This window comes from Lytechinus variegatus, chromosome 9 (genome assembly GCF_018143015.1).
Source record: "Lytechinus variegatus isolate NC3 chromosome 9, Lvar_3.0, whole genome shotgun sequence".
NCBI lineage: Eukaryota > Metazoa > Echinodermata > Echinoidea > Temnopleuroida > Toxopneustidae > Lytechinus > Lytechinus variegatus.
This window is the reverse complement of record NC_054748.1, coordinates 15,754,131-15,770,216: the sequence shown is the minus strand read 5'-3', so window position 1 is coordinate 15,770,216 and position 16,086 is coordinate 15,754,131. Positions and strand designations below refer to the sequence as shown.

General features: G+C 35.9%; 1 protein-coding gene across 1 annotated transcript; it reads right to left on the bottom strand.

Annotated features, from left to right (window-relative positions):
- Nucleotides 1-5,227: 5,227 nt before the first annotated feature.
- Nucleotides 5,228-6,508, bottom strand: LOC121421835 (tyramine receptor Ser-2-like). The gene has a single exon (XM_041616637.1). It carries the CDS (start codon nt 6,506-6,508, stop codon nt 5,228-5,230), a length of 1,281 nt encoding a protein of 426 aa, XP_041472571.1.
- Nucleotides 6,509-16,086: the final 9,578 nt, after the last annotated feature.

The following is a 16,086-nucleotide window of genomic DNA, read 5'->3' as shown; positions in this document are numbered from 1 at the left end:
CGTCCAAAGCCCCCCCCCCCCCGGTTTGGACGAAAGGGTGTGTTTAACAATAATGAATAAATAAATAAAAATATTTATAAGAAAGCTGAACAAACAAAAAAGACAAGTGACATGTGAAATTTGCATAGGAACATAAATCATCATATGGCACAAACATTCTTTTTAAGGTAAAAACAAAGACGGCATGCTGCATGAGGATTTTTCGGTGGAAACGTTTTATGGTGTAATATTGATACATGTAAAAATTATGACTGATTTCAAGGTTCTTTAAAATAAAAAAAGTAACTTACCTTCAATTTTATACTTTGCAGGTGTGTATTTATTACAAAGGAAAACATTCGTATACCTGGAGATATTTGGTGTCCCCCAAATTATAAAACTTACGGCAGATGTGTCCTGGAAGGGCAAGGCCAAAATTGATGTCGGGTCAGCATTCACAACGTTTAACTCTTCAGACCCTACCTTACTATATTTTACACTTGAGACCCTGCCTCAGTATATGTTGTGAGATGTATCTGTTGTGTATGTGTGTGTGTTGTGTGTATAATAATAATAATAATAATATGTGCGTGTTGTTTGTATAATAATAATAAGAAGAATACTTATAATAATAAAAATAATAATAATAATAATAATACTTATAATAATGATAATAATAATAGTTTTCACCCCAAAGAGTGAATTTATGGAAATGAATTTGGAGTGAAAAATTGGCGCCAAGTGGCTTATTGCAAGGGTGGGTATCTGATTTTATTATCATTATTATTGTTATTATCATTATTATTATTATTATTATCGTTATTATTCTTAGTTGAACTTTTCTTTCTTTTCCTCAAATTGTCAATGCTTTAAATGATTGAAATCCACTATTTTACGTGCAAATTGGCAATGTTTGACAAAATACCTTATATTCAGCTTTCTTATAAATATTTGTATTTATTTATTCATTATTATTAAACACACCCTTTCGTCCAAACCGGAGGGCTTTGGACGAAAGGGCGCGTTCCAGTGAACGCGACGCGACGTGGCGCTCCCAACGCACCCTTTCGGCCAAACCGGGGGGGGGGGGGGCTTTGGACGAGTCTTCGCGTTCGCGTTGACGCACCCTAACGCGACAGCACCCACCCTTTCGACATAAGCCATATCAGACGTCCAAATTGTTATTTGCTAACTCCAACTGACGTCTGATTTTTAGTTATCTTTTTTTTTCCAAACGTAGCTCGGAATTGAAACGACCGTTAAGAAGAACCGGAAGTTTACTCAAAATTGCATCGTTATATCGTCTCAACATTTCTCACTATTCCAAATTGCATTTTATGGTGAATATAACTGTTAAGGTATGTAAGTATATACAAGTACGATTAAACTATGATGTGCTTTACATCATTTCATGATACCGTGTCATTAAGACTTGTCAAACTACCAAAACCCCATTGCCTATGACAAATTAATTACCAGCGTATTAGAATTAAAGGATTTCAGATCATGTTTGAAGATCAGGTCCCAGATATCAGAATGGGAGAATTTTATATTTTAGCTAATAAAATAAAAAAAAAAAAAAGAATGGTACGTGTCGTCATTGGTTTTCTTCATTTGCATACGATCTGTCTTGTGCTAATTACTGATTTGAGAAGATTTAACCTAACTTTCAAATTTCATAATTTCTCATTTGACGTCCCATTTCGTTTGAAAATTATCGCATCGTAAAAATTCATTTTATCTTGGTTACTTGGCCACGAAATTTAGCTTTTATCATTCGTCGGCATGCAGTGGCCTCCGCTATACAGTCAGATTTTTTTTTTAATCGATTTTTTTTCTGCGTTCACAATATATTGTCAAAAATATTTACATTGCTTGCAATATACAGAATAATGAATGATGTATACAATATAATCATGATATATAATCAGCAAAAAATGGTATGAGCATTTTTTTTTTTACGAATGCAAGCTTCCGTGTTTAATATAATCTTAAATTTACCATATTGCCATTCATACAAACACTAAAATACATCAATTAATCGTCTTAAATATTTGAATGAATAAAAATTGTGCAATTAAATATCACACATATTTACCAAAATGGGAATTGTGAACTATGCCTTTAAGAATATATATAATGTGCGTATTATATTGAGCCACTAATATTTTTAAAATTAAGTAATTTGATAGCATTATGTGTGTGCTATAATCTGGAAACTAGTGATCAATATATATGTTGTATATGATGATCACACTGATGATACTAATTCGTCCAATCTTGATAATGCAAAAAATTATGAATTTTTACATGAATGTGAATAGTGAATATAAAACATTTACACAAAACAAATGAGCGTACTATTTACAATATTGTCAAAAATTATTTACAGAGCACATAATTCAATCTTGAATTCTCTAATGAAAGCGGTAAACGAAAAATCTTCTTACCAATCAATAGTTGTGGTTAATTTTCTCAAATTCATATTATACAATTAATGCACATTTATGAGTGTGTTATGACGATGCAGCACACTCGAGGGTATTTACAATTATGCGAAAGCAAGAGGCGCTTGCGCCGAGTACTTTTGCATAATATTGTGAATGCCCGAGAGTTGCTCGCATCGTCACTAACATCACGAATCTTAAAATGTGCATTAATTGTTTTATAAAACGGGTCGGCAAAAAGAATTTTTCATGGAAATCTTGTTCAAATCCCTCCAACTTGTGTACGATCGCACAGACGAAGAGATCACAAGACTATTATGACATCACAGGCGTATCTACTATGCGCGCCTAAGTAAGCGCATCAAAATCCTAGCCAGCCTCTTTTACTGAACGCGTATCAGTTTTTACGTGCTATTGGAACTAATGCTGCACAAAAATTGCATAGTGCTGCACAAAAAATGCACAGTGCTGCACGAAAAATGCACGACTGGAAGGTTGCGCATAATTAAAGCATGAACACGTGACTTGAATACGCACTCACCATTGGCTACATCCTTGAACCCGTTTTATAAATAGAAATGTAGCATATCGGAATCGTTTTTAACGTCCCTGTAGTAACAACCACAAAAATTGTGTCAAGAGAGTAATATTTAGAAATGTTTTGAAGTAATAAATTATAGATGTTTGCGTTGTTGTCTTTCCATAGTTGCGATTAATTTTTATTATTATTACTATTTTATTTGGCATTCAAAAGACAAAGAATACAAACAGATCAAAGACAAGATCAATCAAACTTGTACATGATAGAGAAAATAGGACCTGGATGAGAGTTGGAGAGGCTGCCTGGGTATGGAAAAGGCTAACTTAATAGCCATAACCCACAGGTCTTCCTCCCCAAACCTCCCAACCCCATCCAGGTCATAACAGTAATGGTGAAAATAAAAATAAGATGAAGATATTTAGAATCGGCAAAATGCAATGGTCATTCATGTGACTTTGTCACCTCAAGTCAACCCCCACAATACTTCCCCAATCATATCATTATGTATCTACAAGCATTAGAATGATAAGCATCAAACATTAAAGCAATCGTAAATTTAAAATTGCAAATAATACTGCATCTACCATAAATAATGGGATATAGGACAATAAGAATTGATAAAACCATATAAGAGTGATCAAATGACATGATGTTGAGGCTGAAATAGGCCGGATTAAATTTAGTGTATAAATTATGAATAAACTTGCTCTTTAGTTGAAATTGGTCAATGGGGAAAATAATAAATTAAACATTATAGATAGGATTATAACATTATTAATAGGATCAATGTTTGTGAGACCATGGACCTATCACAAAATCGTAAGAGGTCCATGGTGAGACGAAGCCGTGTCTATCTTTAAAGGACAAGTCCACCCCAACAAAAACTTGATTTAAATAAAAAGAGAAAAATTCAACAAGCATAACACTGAAAATTTCATCAAAATCGGATGTAAAATAAGAAAGTTATGACATTTTGAATTTTCGCTTCATTTCATAGAACGGTTATATGAACAAGCCAGTTATATCCAAAATGAGAGAGTCGATGAACATGATGAAGTTGTCATTGTCATGTGAAATGAAGGTTCATTCCTCCCTGAACACGTGGAATTCCATTATTTTAACATTTTGTGCTTCAGGCAAGGAGGTCCTAATCATCAAATTCGTAAAAAATGAAAAATTGTATAATTCAAACAATAAAAAAAAGAAATAGTGAGTGAGTGACATCATCGACTCTCTCATTTGGATGTAACTGGCTCGTTCATATAACTATTTTGTTAAAAATAAGCAAAACTTTGAAATGTCATAACTTTTTTATTTTACATCCGATTTTGATGAGATCTTCAGCATTGTGTATGTCTGATTTTTCTCTTTTGATTCAAATCAACATTTTTCTGAAGTGGACTTGACCTTTAAGAACATCTTTACGACCTGTTACGTAATTAGCATGCTCTTCAATAAATCCCGGGCCCCGTCTTACAAAGAGTTGCGATTGATCCAACTAACCGAATCTATGTCTATGTCTACGTCTAAAATACATTTTTGTTCAAAATATTTTCTAGATATGCATGATGTATCTTCGTACATTCACTGTTTTCTTGTCAATTCAGTATATGCTTCTCTAAGTTTTCAAAGGACATTTTGCAAATTTCCTAAAGAAAAAAAATGATATAGATGGATTTCCATATACTTGAGGTTGATCGGATTAATCGTAACTGTTTGTAAGACGGGGCCTATGATACAACTGTGGAGTGGCTGGAGACTACGTGGATTAATGTTAAGCTATTATGGCTTTTTCACACAGCGACGTATGAGAGATTCAAGAAGATAAAAATATATATTGTAAAAAGCCTTTCATGACAAAAAACAAAGAAGCCTTTGTCGAATATTGGTGAATCAAACAGCAATTCATTAATTGAATGTAGACAAACGACATATTAAAGGGCCGCGGAAATGGCCAAAACCGTGTACAAAAACGTTTAAATGACCATCGGAATGTGATTTTTTGCACGGTCAGCCACAACCCCCCTCCCACTTTCAAAACCGTTCTGCGATCCCTGATAATTGCAATTTTTCGTCAGCTCTGAAACTGCTACTCTGGTTCACCAACTTTCGATAAAGACCTCCCAGCTGCTTTTATTTGTCGGGTATCTTTACTTACTCTTTTCTTGAATCCTACCTACGTCACAGAGCGAAATCTCCCTAGTCTCTCGATTAGGTACACCCTTCGGCTACAATCATGTTAAAGAAGAGGTTACACCGGTCAAATCTTTTGACGACGGATGATCTTGACGATGGTGTGTCGAAACAAGGGCTGGGCCATGGCGTACGCCATTGGGTTGACGAGGCTGTTACTGAAAGCAACCCAGCGTGTGATCTCTGACAGCCTGACTTTATTCTTGATGTAGTGGTAGAATTCTGGGAAGAAGGCGTACATGGTGACGGTCACGGCGGTTGGTAACCAGGTCACGATAAAGACAAAGACAATGAATGTCAGGGTCCGCATCGCTTTCTGTCCCTCGGCTCTTGATTCTCGTTGTGGTTTGTTTAAAATTTGGTTCTTCGATGCCGCCAACCTTTTGCCAACACGTGGCACAACTGCCGGTAGGACATTTCTAGGTTTGGCATCTTCAGTTCCTTTGTCGTTGTCGATTATGCCTCTGGATGATTCGGACTTCTCGACGTTGTTGGACATGCCTGGTAGTGCAAATATCTGATCAATAGCTGTCAACCCTTCTTCTAAACTGACTTCAGTTGCAGTGCTCGATTGTTCGTCCGTACATACGGAACCAGTAACCGAACTCTCCTTTTCATTGGTCTTTCTCTTTTTCATAAATTTCATGAGATGCTTACTGCCTATGTTCTTGACCCGGAAGTATATTCTTATGTACAAGCCAGTCATGATGACGAATGGCAAGCCGAATCGGAGGGCAAACATGAACAAGCTAGACGTGTATGTGAGGGAATAGTTGGGTCTGGAGAAACCGGAGGATGTTACAAGGTTGTTTGGTTGGATAAAGTCCCACGCCGTGGACATCATCATCCAGAGGCCAAAGGATGACACCCAGGTAAAGACATTCACTGCTGTAGCCTTGCGGATACTCTTCTTCTGGTAGTGCTGAATGGGATAGAAGGTCGCAATGTACCTGTCTATGCAGATCGTCACAACGCCACAAACGGACACACCCAGAATAGAATTCTGGAACCCCATGAAGAAAATACTCGCCACCTTGCCGAAGGGCCATCCGTCAAAAAGGTGAATCATTGACCGGATAGGCATGCAGAGGAATCCGACGGCGAAGTCCGCAATGGTCATGTTCAGGATAAAGTAGTTGGTGTACGTCCGCAGTTTCCTTTCGACATAAAATGCAGCCAGTATCAAGGAATTGGTCAGGACGGTTGATGCAGCCAGCAACACGAGGATTAAGAAGGTGACGCTGAAAACAGGTCTGTTGGCTTCTTTGGGGGTTGCGTCTGTTTCGTAAAATACATCAGTGACCTCCGTCGAGTCAGTCGTCCAGAATGAAGCGTTGAAGGTTTCCATGTCGGCACTAACTGTTAGATCAAGCAGAAAAAAAACGATGTGCAACCACGGCTTGTACCATATATTCATGTCACCTTCATTAATGAAGGGGAATCTTCAACGTGCAATGAAAATTGTAGGCTTACGCCTTACAAGAGTGGAATCAGAATGTTGTGCTCACACGACGGTTTGCCTGAACACAGCATTTTGAAGGATCTGCTGTAGGAATATACTAATTGTTGTATCAGTATTAAAGGTGCACAACCCACCTTACAAGCGACCGCCGGGAACGCCTGGTTTTGATAGAGTGCAGGGGAAGGGGATTTTTCTTCCCTTCGGATGCCCATTTCAGCCAGGTTTGAATGGTTTTTGAAAAATATTATGAATCAATTGAGTTTAAAAGAATTAAATGGACATTTTTATTTAAGGCGCCGTACATTCATATTCATATCACTGCCTTTACACATTTTGGTTTGAAACATATACCTTTCCCTGGTCAAGCAATTCAGCTGGACCCATGACATTACAGTCATTGCAATCTCCCCCCCCCCCCCCTCTAAAAAGAAAAGATCTATCGGGTAACCAAAAGAATCATTATCATACTTCTGATAGCCGCTGATAGGTTAACCATGAATTATATGAATACTCTAGCTAGAATTAATATGGAGAGCCGTTGAGAGGAATAAAATATAAACTTTTAAAGCATACTTTTGTAAAGCATTACATAACCCCAAAATGATTAGTGGTATAAAATACTTGAAATGTTAACCACATCGAAACGTGTTTGTTCGAACTGATAAATTGTATCTACAGCAACTTAAAGGCAAATGTTTTACTAAAAATTCTGGGCTATTTAGATCCATTTTTATGAAGATACTGAGCAAGTCATGAAAGGATGCTGTTAAAGGCACACAGCGTCCTTGTCGCATTTGATTCTTTACATTTGGTCCTTAAAGTCAAATTATGGAAATTAGGTTAGCTTGATATGATGATACACATTTACTTGTTAAGTCGGGTAGCTATATACCTCAGATTTCATTTGCATATAGTGCAATTTGCAAAGTAAAATTTAAAACTTGTCACTATATGCTATTCAGTGTCCACCAAATGATACATTTCCCTATGCTACATATAGACACTGTGAATACTTTAACATTTTTAAACTATATCTGAGGTATTTAGCTACCTGACTTAACAAGTAAATGTACATATTGTTTCAGGTTTTGGTCAGTTTAACTGCAACTATTTGACTTTTAGGAACAAATGTAAATATCCCTATGCTACACGGACATGGTGTCCAGCGTTATACACTGTTTTGCTAAATAACTTAATGAAAAGTTAAGCTAAATGGCCAAAAAGTTCGAGTAAAATGTATGGTCTTAAACTCTCAATACAAATAATGTAAAGCCTACAAACAATAAGTATATTGAGTTATAATAATATAATATAGGGTATTTATATTGCGCACATATCCACCTTGTTAGGTGCTCAAGGCGCTCCTATATTACCCGGCTAAGCTAGGCGTTCATAGCGCACGCAGCTTTTTAAGGAATTACTTCCTACCGGTACCCATTTACCTCACTTGGGTTGCGTGCAGTACATTGTGGATCAGTTACTTGCTGAAGGAAATTACGCCATGGCTGGGATTCGAACCCGCGACCCTCTGTTTCAAAGTCCGAAGACTAATCCACTGGGCCACAACGCTCCAGTTATGCTGAAATGTCACAATTTGTGTCCGAATTTCATGGAAAGACCTACATGTTTTCTCTGTCTTTGTCGGCTACAACGTATATACTTTTCGAAACAGAACGAAACACGCATCAAAACCCGAATATATTGTAAGACCAAGCGCTCGTTCCTTTCTCAGCCCCCCCCCCCCCATTCTGCATCTGCACTTTTAATCTCACATTAAAATAAATTATCAAATATATATAATTTGTAATGGTGACCCCTACAACCTTCTGATTTTTTTTTTATTGAAAATACATTCATGTTCACATGTTTTATTGTTAAATGTTTTGTTATGTACTATGTATTTTCTTTGCTGTTCTGTATTTGAAAAAGTTGCAGAAACAATAAATTAAATGATAGATTTGATTTGATTTGACTTTATTTTACATATTTCACAAGTACAAACAAAATTATGAAAACTATATCAGAGAACTTATGAGAATACAAGTCAGACAAGGCATAACAATTAATTCAAATTAAAGAAAATAGCGATTTTGAATTAAAGACAATTTAAAGGAGTGAAATATGAGGGAACCTGCATAAAAAAGCAAGGCTTGTTAAGTCTGCAGGATCCAGAAAAAAAATCGGTCTTAATGAGGAGAGGACAGGTAAGAAATTGATTATAACAAAGTAATGCCAAAATGTGACGATTGTGTAAGGTATACAAAAAAATAATGAAATAAATAAATAAAAAAGAGTCCGCCACTCTATGACTATATTATTTATTACTCATTACTCAGCCAGAAATGAAATGAGAAATATGCCATACTCAGCCAAAAATGAAATGAGAAATATGCCATACGGCTCTTCGTAAGTCAATCGTCAAGTCATATACTGTGCGAATTGTTTTGGAACTACGTAGTCATTTCTTCCTTTAACACAAGATACCACTAGTCCGATCAGTTGTACCTTGCTGACTATATTTTTTTAAAGTTGTTTTACTTAATTGGTATTGCAGTGACAATTGCGCCCCATCATTAGTCAAACAAAATATAATTCATCTTTCAGCAATAATCCCGCAAGAATATTAGATAATCACTAAATAATTTGCAATGTTCATGGAATTCAATTTTGTATGCATAGTTTGTAAAGTAAAAATAAAACAAGAATCAAATAAGATCAATAAAAATTTGAATTATTGTCAAGATACCAATTTAAAAATATATCACCACTGTCCGTTTGAATGGAGATAAAAACTAAAGAGTGTTCAGTAGAATTAATACCAAAACCTAGCATCGATTATACAAGTTTAAAATGTTATTAACGCTTAAAACATCGTATTTCAGATATTTATCGTAATTAGAGTAAAATGTCAACTTACCTGCGTAGGCTTAGCTTTATATCGATATATAAACTTCAAAATTGTTAAAACGCAATGAGATACAGGCTACACCACAAGGACTGTTGCGCTATTGAATGTGGAAAGCAGTTCTCCAAGCCATCTGCACCTCCAACATCATCTTATATACAGTGGTGGTTCCAAGATGGGGTTTTATAAACTGTTCGCACAGTTCATTACGCATCACTTTATGCACGACTGGAACAAAATATTCTAATTAATATGCTGCCCATCATGATATGAATGAAGTAAATCATTTAGAACAGAAAGGATTGCTGCTACAAAGTCATTCGAAACTTACGAACAGTTTAACTTAACTTTTTTTGTAATATCCTTCTTTTGAAAATCCGTCTTACGCATGAACCTCACCCACGCACAATACACGCGCGCGCATGTGCACCCTCCCCTACCCACACACGCAGAACCAACTCACCGTGAGCAAGGTGAAGAGACAGGCTGTAATCCATAAACACTATGAAAGGATTATCCATTCTCTACAGGAGTTATTTGATGTCACCCTCCGGTGATGCTTATTTTAATATCCCTCCGTCTGAACTAAGTCAATCAAGACGATTCCTCGAGAAAGCAACCTACCTCAAACAGTGCATACTTATTCACGTTTTTACTTTAAATAAACGGGTGATCGCTTATCGATTCTTTATTCTCACTTTTTAAAGGGGAAGTTCACCCTGACAAAAAGTTTATTGTAAAAATAGCAGAAAAATTAATGAAAAATATTGCCGAAGGTTTGGGAAAAATTCATCAAATAATCAAAAAGTTATTAGAATTTCAATTATTTGATTTGTGACGTCATATGCGAGCAGCATTCCTACATAGCGAATGGTAAAAAATCAATGAAATGTCATTTTCTCAGAAAATTGTAAATGGTTTTCACTGTAACTTTTGTATATCAATAGACAAATCGTTTCACACCCGATCATGAATAGAAAACAAAATTTAGTCATCAGGAACCATACAGAATTTGAAATTTATGCATTTTATATTACATAACACATGGGACAGCTGCTCGTTTATGACGTCACAAATCCAAAACTTTGAACTCTAATAACTTTCTTACTCTTTAACGGATTTTCCTCAAACCTTCACCAATATTTTTTACTATTTTTTCTGCTATTTTTACAAGAAAGTTTTCTTCAGGGTGAACTTCCCCTTTAAGAAATTTCGGTTTTTCTGTATTTTTCTCTCAAGGTTGATGGGGGGTCCATGTAAATGCACTTGGAGGATTTTTTTTTACTTAAATGTTTGTCAGAAAACTTTTAGCAAAGATTTTATTCTGATTTTTTTTAAAGGTGGTTTAAGCAGAAACAGAAAGAAATGTGCATGTAATACGGACACCTGTGACCAAATCTTTTAAATCAAGAAAGCTTGAAGGTATACTCCGATTCCAAGCTGAAAATAATGTGATTTGAAAAGACAAAGTAAAATCAGATAAAAGTAAAATCAAATATTTAACCGAAATCGGACAAAGAAATACAAAGTTATGTAATTAATTTCCATATGTGTGTTAAAACAGTTCTTTGCATGTCCTCATGAATATTTGAAATTGTATTTACTCAATTTTTTTCCATTAAGATTTTTTAATGTAGTGATGACTGATTTGATGCCTAAAATATACGCTGCTGCAACTGCAAGTGCCGTGGCCGAGTGGTCTAAGGCGCCTGACTATACATGGAAAGTCTGGGGTTCGATCCCCAGCCGCGGCACCTATGTGAGTAAAGCCAGCCTGACACTTGCACGATTTTGTGTCACGCATTGGCACGACTCAAGTCGTGCCAATGCGCAAACTAGTCGTGAACTGGCGTGAAGTGTGCGTAAACACGCCGTGACTGCGTGCCATGTCGGGACGAGAATTTTGAAATGTTCAAAATTTTGGTCACGACAAAATTTATCGACCGGGTCGTGAACTATGCGCAAACTGTTCGTGAACTCGGGACGATGTGGGAGGATGCGTGCCAGTGCGTGGCAGTGCGCGCCATGCCACGACTAACACGAATAGTTCACGAACAGGTCGAGTTCACGAATAGTTCAGCACGACACCATTCGGATTGCACAAACTCGCCGTGCCAATGCGGGAAGTGCGTAAACTATGCGCAAACTGCGTGAACTCGTCGTTCCAGTTCGTGTCAATGTGGACACTGATGGGCATGCATTCGTGAACTATTCGTGAACTCGTCGTGAACTTGTCGTGAACTGTGCGTGAACAAGTCGTAAACAGTGCGGGAGCCTCACAGTTCGTGCCCCAAAATGGTACGACTTGCCACGACAAAATCGTAAGTCGTGCAAGTGTCAGCCTGGCATAAGACATTTAATCGACAATGCTCGTTTATTCGTGAGCAAGGTATCTAATTGACAGTGCTCTTTTTTTCTTGCATTCAAATTAATGAAAATGCTATACGCATTCTTGGTAACTATTGGGGGCACTTGTTAAAAAATTACTTTGCTACAAGGGATATCATGATATTATGATTATGATTTCGTGTAATGAAATAAGAAAGAAGAAAATGGGGACATGACATCATCAGCCCATCGTGAATATTTATCAAGGTACGCACATATTAACTGTTTTCACAAAATAATGCTAAAATTTAAAGGTCAATAACTTCGTCATTTGTTATCCGATTTTAATGAAATTTTCAACATTTTGCTTGATGAATTTTACTCTTTTTATTCAGATGTAATTATTTTCAGCCCGGAGTACCCCTTTGATTTAAAATTTGATACAAAAGAAAAGTTAGATCGCTTGTACTATAACACATACTTTTTTCTCTCATTTGAGTATATATTAAAACTTTAAAAATGAATGAACATTAGATTAACCAGAACTGAATGAAGACTGTAAGCACTAAAGAACTTTAACTATGTTAACTAGAATAATAATAATAATAATAATATAGGATATTTATATTGCGCACATTTCCACCTTGTTAGGTGCTCAAGGCGCTCCTATATTACCCGGCTAAGCTAGGCGTTCATAGCGCACACAGCTTCTTACGGAATTACTTCCTACCGGTACCCATTTACCTCACCTGGGTCGAGTGCAGCACTGGCGGATCCAAGGGGTATATCGGGATCGTGGCCCACACCCTTTGAGAGCCATAATCAAAATTTATAATAATAATATGTCCATTTATATAGCGCAGTTTTTATATGCATGTACTCAACTGCGCTATGATACTTGGTATCATTACCCCGGCTGTAGCTGAGCCGCCATATTAATAGGCGCTTAAAGCGTTCAAGGAATAAATCCTACCGGGTACCCATTCACCTCACCTGGGTCGAGGTGGGCACAATGTGGATAAATTTCTTGCCGAAGGAAATTACGCCATGGCTGGGATTCGACCCCACGACCCTCTGTTTCAAAGTCTGAAGACTAATCCACCGAGCTACAACACTCCACGGATAATGTAAATATGTCATTTTTACCGAAGTGCGCCTTTTCTCCTTTGAAAGCGAGGACCTTTTATCTTTATTTTTTTTTGCTTGTCATATTTTAATCGGAAAAATGTTCCCCTCTCTTTTTGAAATCCGCCCCTGACTGGGAAGCAAAAGAAAACTTACTGCTTAACTTATCACAGAATGAGTGAAACTGAAAAAACAACTTCTTTCTCTGGAAGGGAACTGGGTATCATCATTCAACAGCGTTTTATATGATGATAACAAAAATACCAAGAAATTGAATTAAGACGCGCGTAGCATATTCAAAAGTTTAGTCCTTGCCCGACAGAAAGGTCGATATTCCCGCCATAATATTGATTAGAAAGAATATGAGAGACTGGTAAAAATATAATTTCTGTGTTATCAGCAAAAAAAGAGAGGAAAATATATTTTTGAAGCATTAAAAAAATAGGGTATGTTTCAATGGCACGGATGCTCAAACTTCAAAAATCAATACTGATGGCAAAGAAATAAAATCTTTCTATGGTGAAAAGTATGAAAATTGAATATTGACTCAATTTCTGTATCATATATATGCTTTCCGTGAAAAAAACCTATACACTATAACTTTTATTAAATTTTCAACGTTCTTTTTCTCTGCTGATCGCATTTAAAGAACTTTATCTGAACACGTTTTGCTAGTTCTTTTTTCTCCCTTATACTGCTTTTGTGGAAAAAAAATCAATACATTTGTGAATTAACGATTCTGCAGAATAACACAAATACAAAACCTTGAAAATAAAGGTTATATTACAAAAATACTTCTTTTGAATAGTTTCGAAATAATTATTGATCTTGACGTTAGCTTACAACTATTCCCTGAACTCGTTTTTTACCGAGTGTTGAATTATTAAGTTGCATTTGATATGTTTAGCATTCATTCTAGCCAAATATAAAAAAAGAGAAGTAAGAGGAAGGACTGGCAATTTAAAGTTCGTTGCTATGTAATGATAAAAAAATGCTTTGACATTTTTTAAATGCATGCCTGGAGTGTACACAAATGATAAAAAACACGACTCGAGATTTCTATCTAAGAAATAGATATCGATTTCCTGCAAACATAGCGAATAGCACGCCTATTAAACGTCCTTCGATTGTTGAATAATAACAAATTTATTTCATTTCTAATTTTAAACATTATTGCATGGCATAAAGCGAACTATGATACAGAATAATGAAATAAAAATGTAAGCAAAGCTCATTAATGAGGGTTCCCTTCAGTAAACTTTGATACATATTAATGCATAGTAAAAATTTAAAAAAAATTCTTTCATCATATCTTCGTTTAAATGCAAAAATAATTATAAAAGTCTTTAAGATATATTGGTCAGCCTTTTACAATATTCTCCATATTTTCCCAATTAAAAGACAATTCACAAACAAGGCAGGCTGGATAATAACAAGATATGACAAGAATTTAAGGGACACGCGAAACAAAACGTTACAAGAACATGGAATAATAAAACGTCACAAGATGAAGGCATGAGCAACATATGATTAAGAACAAGCAGGTTTACGTCCAATTCGTGCCCATTCGTCCAATTGCCAACTCGTCTACTACCATTTGGTCTATCGCCGGTTCGTCTACTCATCACATGGTCTAAGTTCATTTAATATAATGCCATTCCGTCTAATTACCACTTGGTCTAATAGCCATTTAGTCCATATACCTTTTGGTATAATTAAACTAAAGTATTTATTGTGCAAAACGAATGAAAAATGGATATTAGACCAACTGGTTATTAGAGGAAATGGTAATAGACGAAATGGTGATTAGACGTGGTGCTAATTGGACCAAATGGTTATTGGAACAAATGGTTGTTAGACGTAAATGTTGATGGACGGAATGGCATTAGACTAAATGAAGGTAGACCATGTGGTCAGTGGACGAGTTGGCAATTTACCAACAAGACAAGAAGGAATAAGACAAAGCTAAAGAAAAATACAAGAACGGACATAAAAGGATCAACAACAACAAAGAACACAAAACTGCACATACAAGGTAGATAGAATGAATATAACTAAACAAACTTTGTCATGTTTGTAGAAAGTAAACAAAAATACCCTTACTTGAAATGTTCTCGATTGTTGCCACACAAATTAAAACCACAATTGATTCGAATCATATATAAGAACATTTTTTTCGCCCTTCCATCATTACCGGAAGTTGGACTATATTCGGAAGCTACTAACTTGAAAATAATCAATGCACTTACTCAATAAAATGCAGCCTTGGACTTTTTTTCATTCCTCGGGAAGTGAGTTGTCGCATTCAGTACTGTAACATATCAAATATTGCTCAATTAAGTAGGGGGCATACGACTCCGTGTCTATTTGTGCTCTTCCGAATGTTAATTCATATTAGGGGTGGAACCAGAATTTTACAAGGCTAGGGGGGAATTTTTTTCTCCAGGAAAGATTTGACAAGCCAAATCGAGATCCTTTTGTTTACATATTCCCATTCAAAATATTGATGGTGCCTCTCAAGGGAGGAGGAGGGGGGGGGGGTTGACTGGTCGGATGTGCCCCTATATAGGCATGGATCAGCCACTATCAGTTCGAATTATATTCTCATAACTCATCTTATTAGTCATAGGCCTATATAGTTCAACTGTCAAAACAAAAAAAAAATAGTCGATTGCTTTGATTGATATCACATATAACACAAATTTTTCCTTTTTACAGAGTGAAAATAATGTTTAGAATAATTTTATCCAACACTGTTTAATATATGAACCCAGCAGTAGTTGTTTAACTGCTTTAACAACTATGCTTAAAATATATTGAGAATTGAAGGACAAGTCCACCCCAACAAAAAGTTGATTTGAATAAAAAGAAAAAAAAGATTCCAACAAGATTCCAACAAAAAGAAAAAAAAGATTCCAACGCTGAAAATTTCATCAAAATCGGATGTAAAATAAGACTAAAGTTATGACATTTTAAACTTTCGCTTAATTTCACAGTTGTATGCACATCCTGGCTGGTATTCAAATGAGGAGACTATGACGTCATCCGCTCACTATTTATTTTGTATCTTATTATATGAAATTCAGTTCTCCTCATAGTCAAGTGA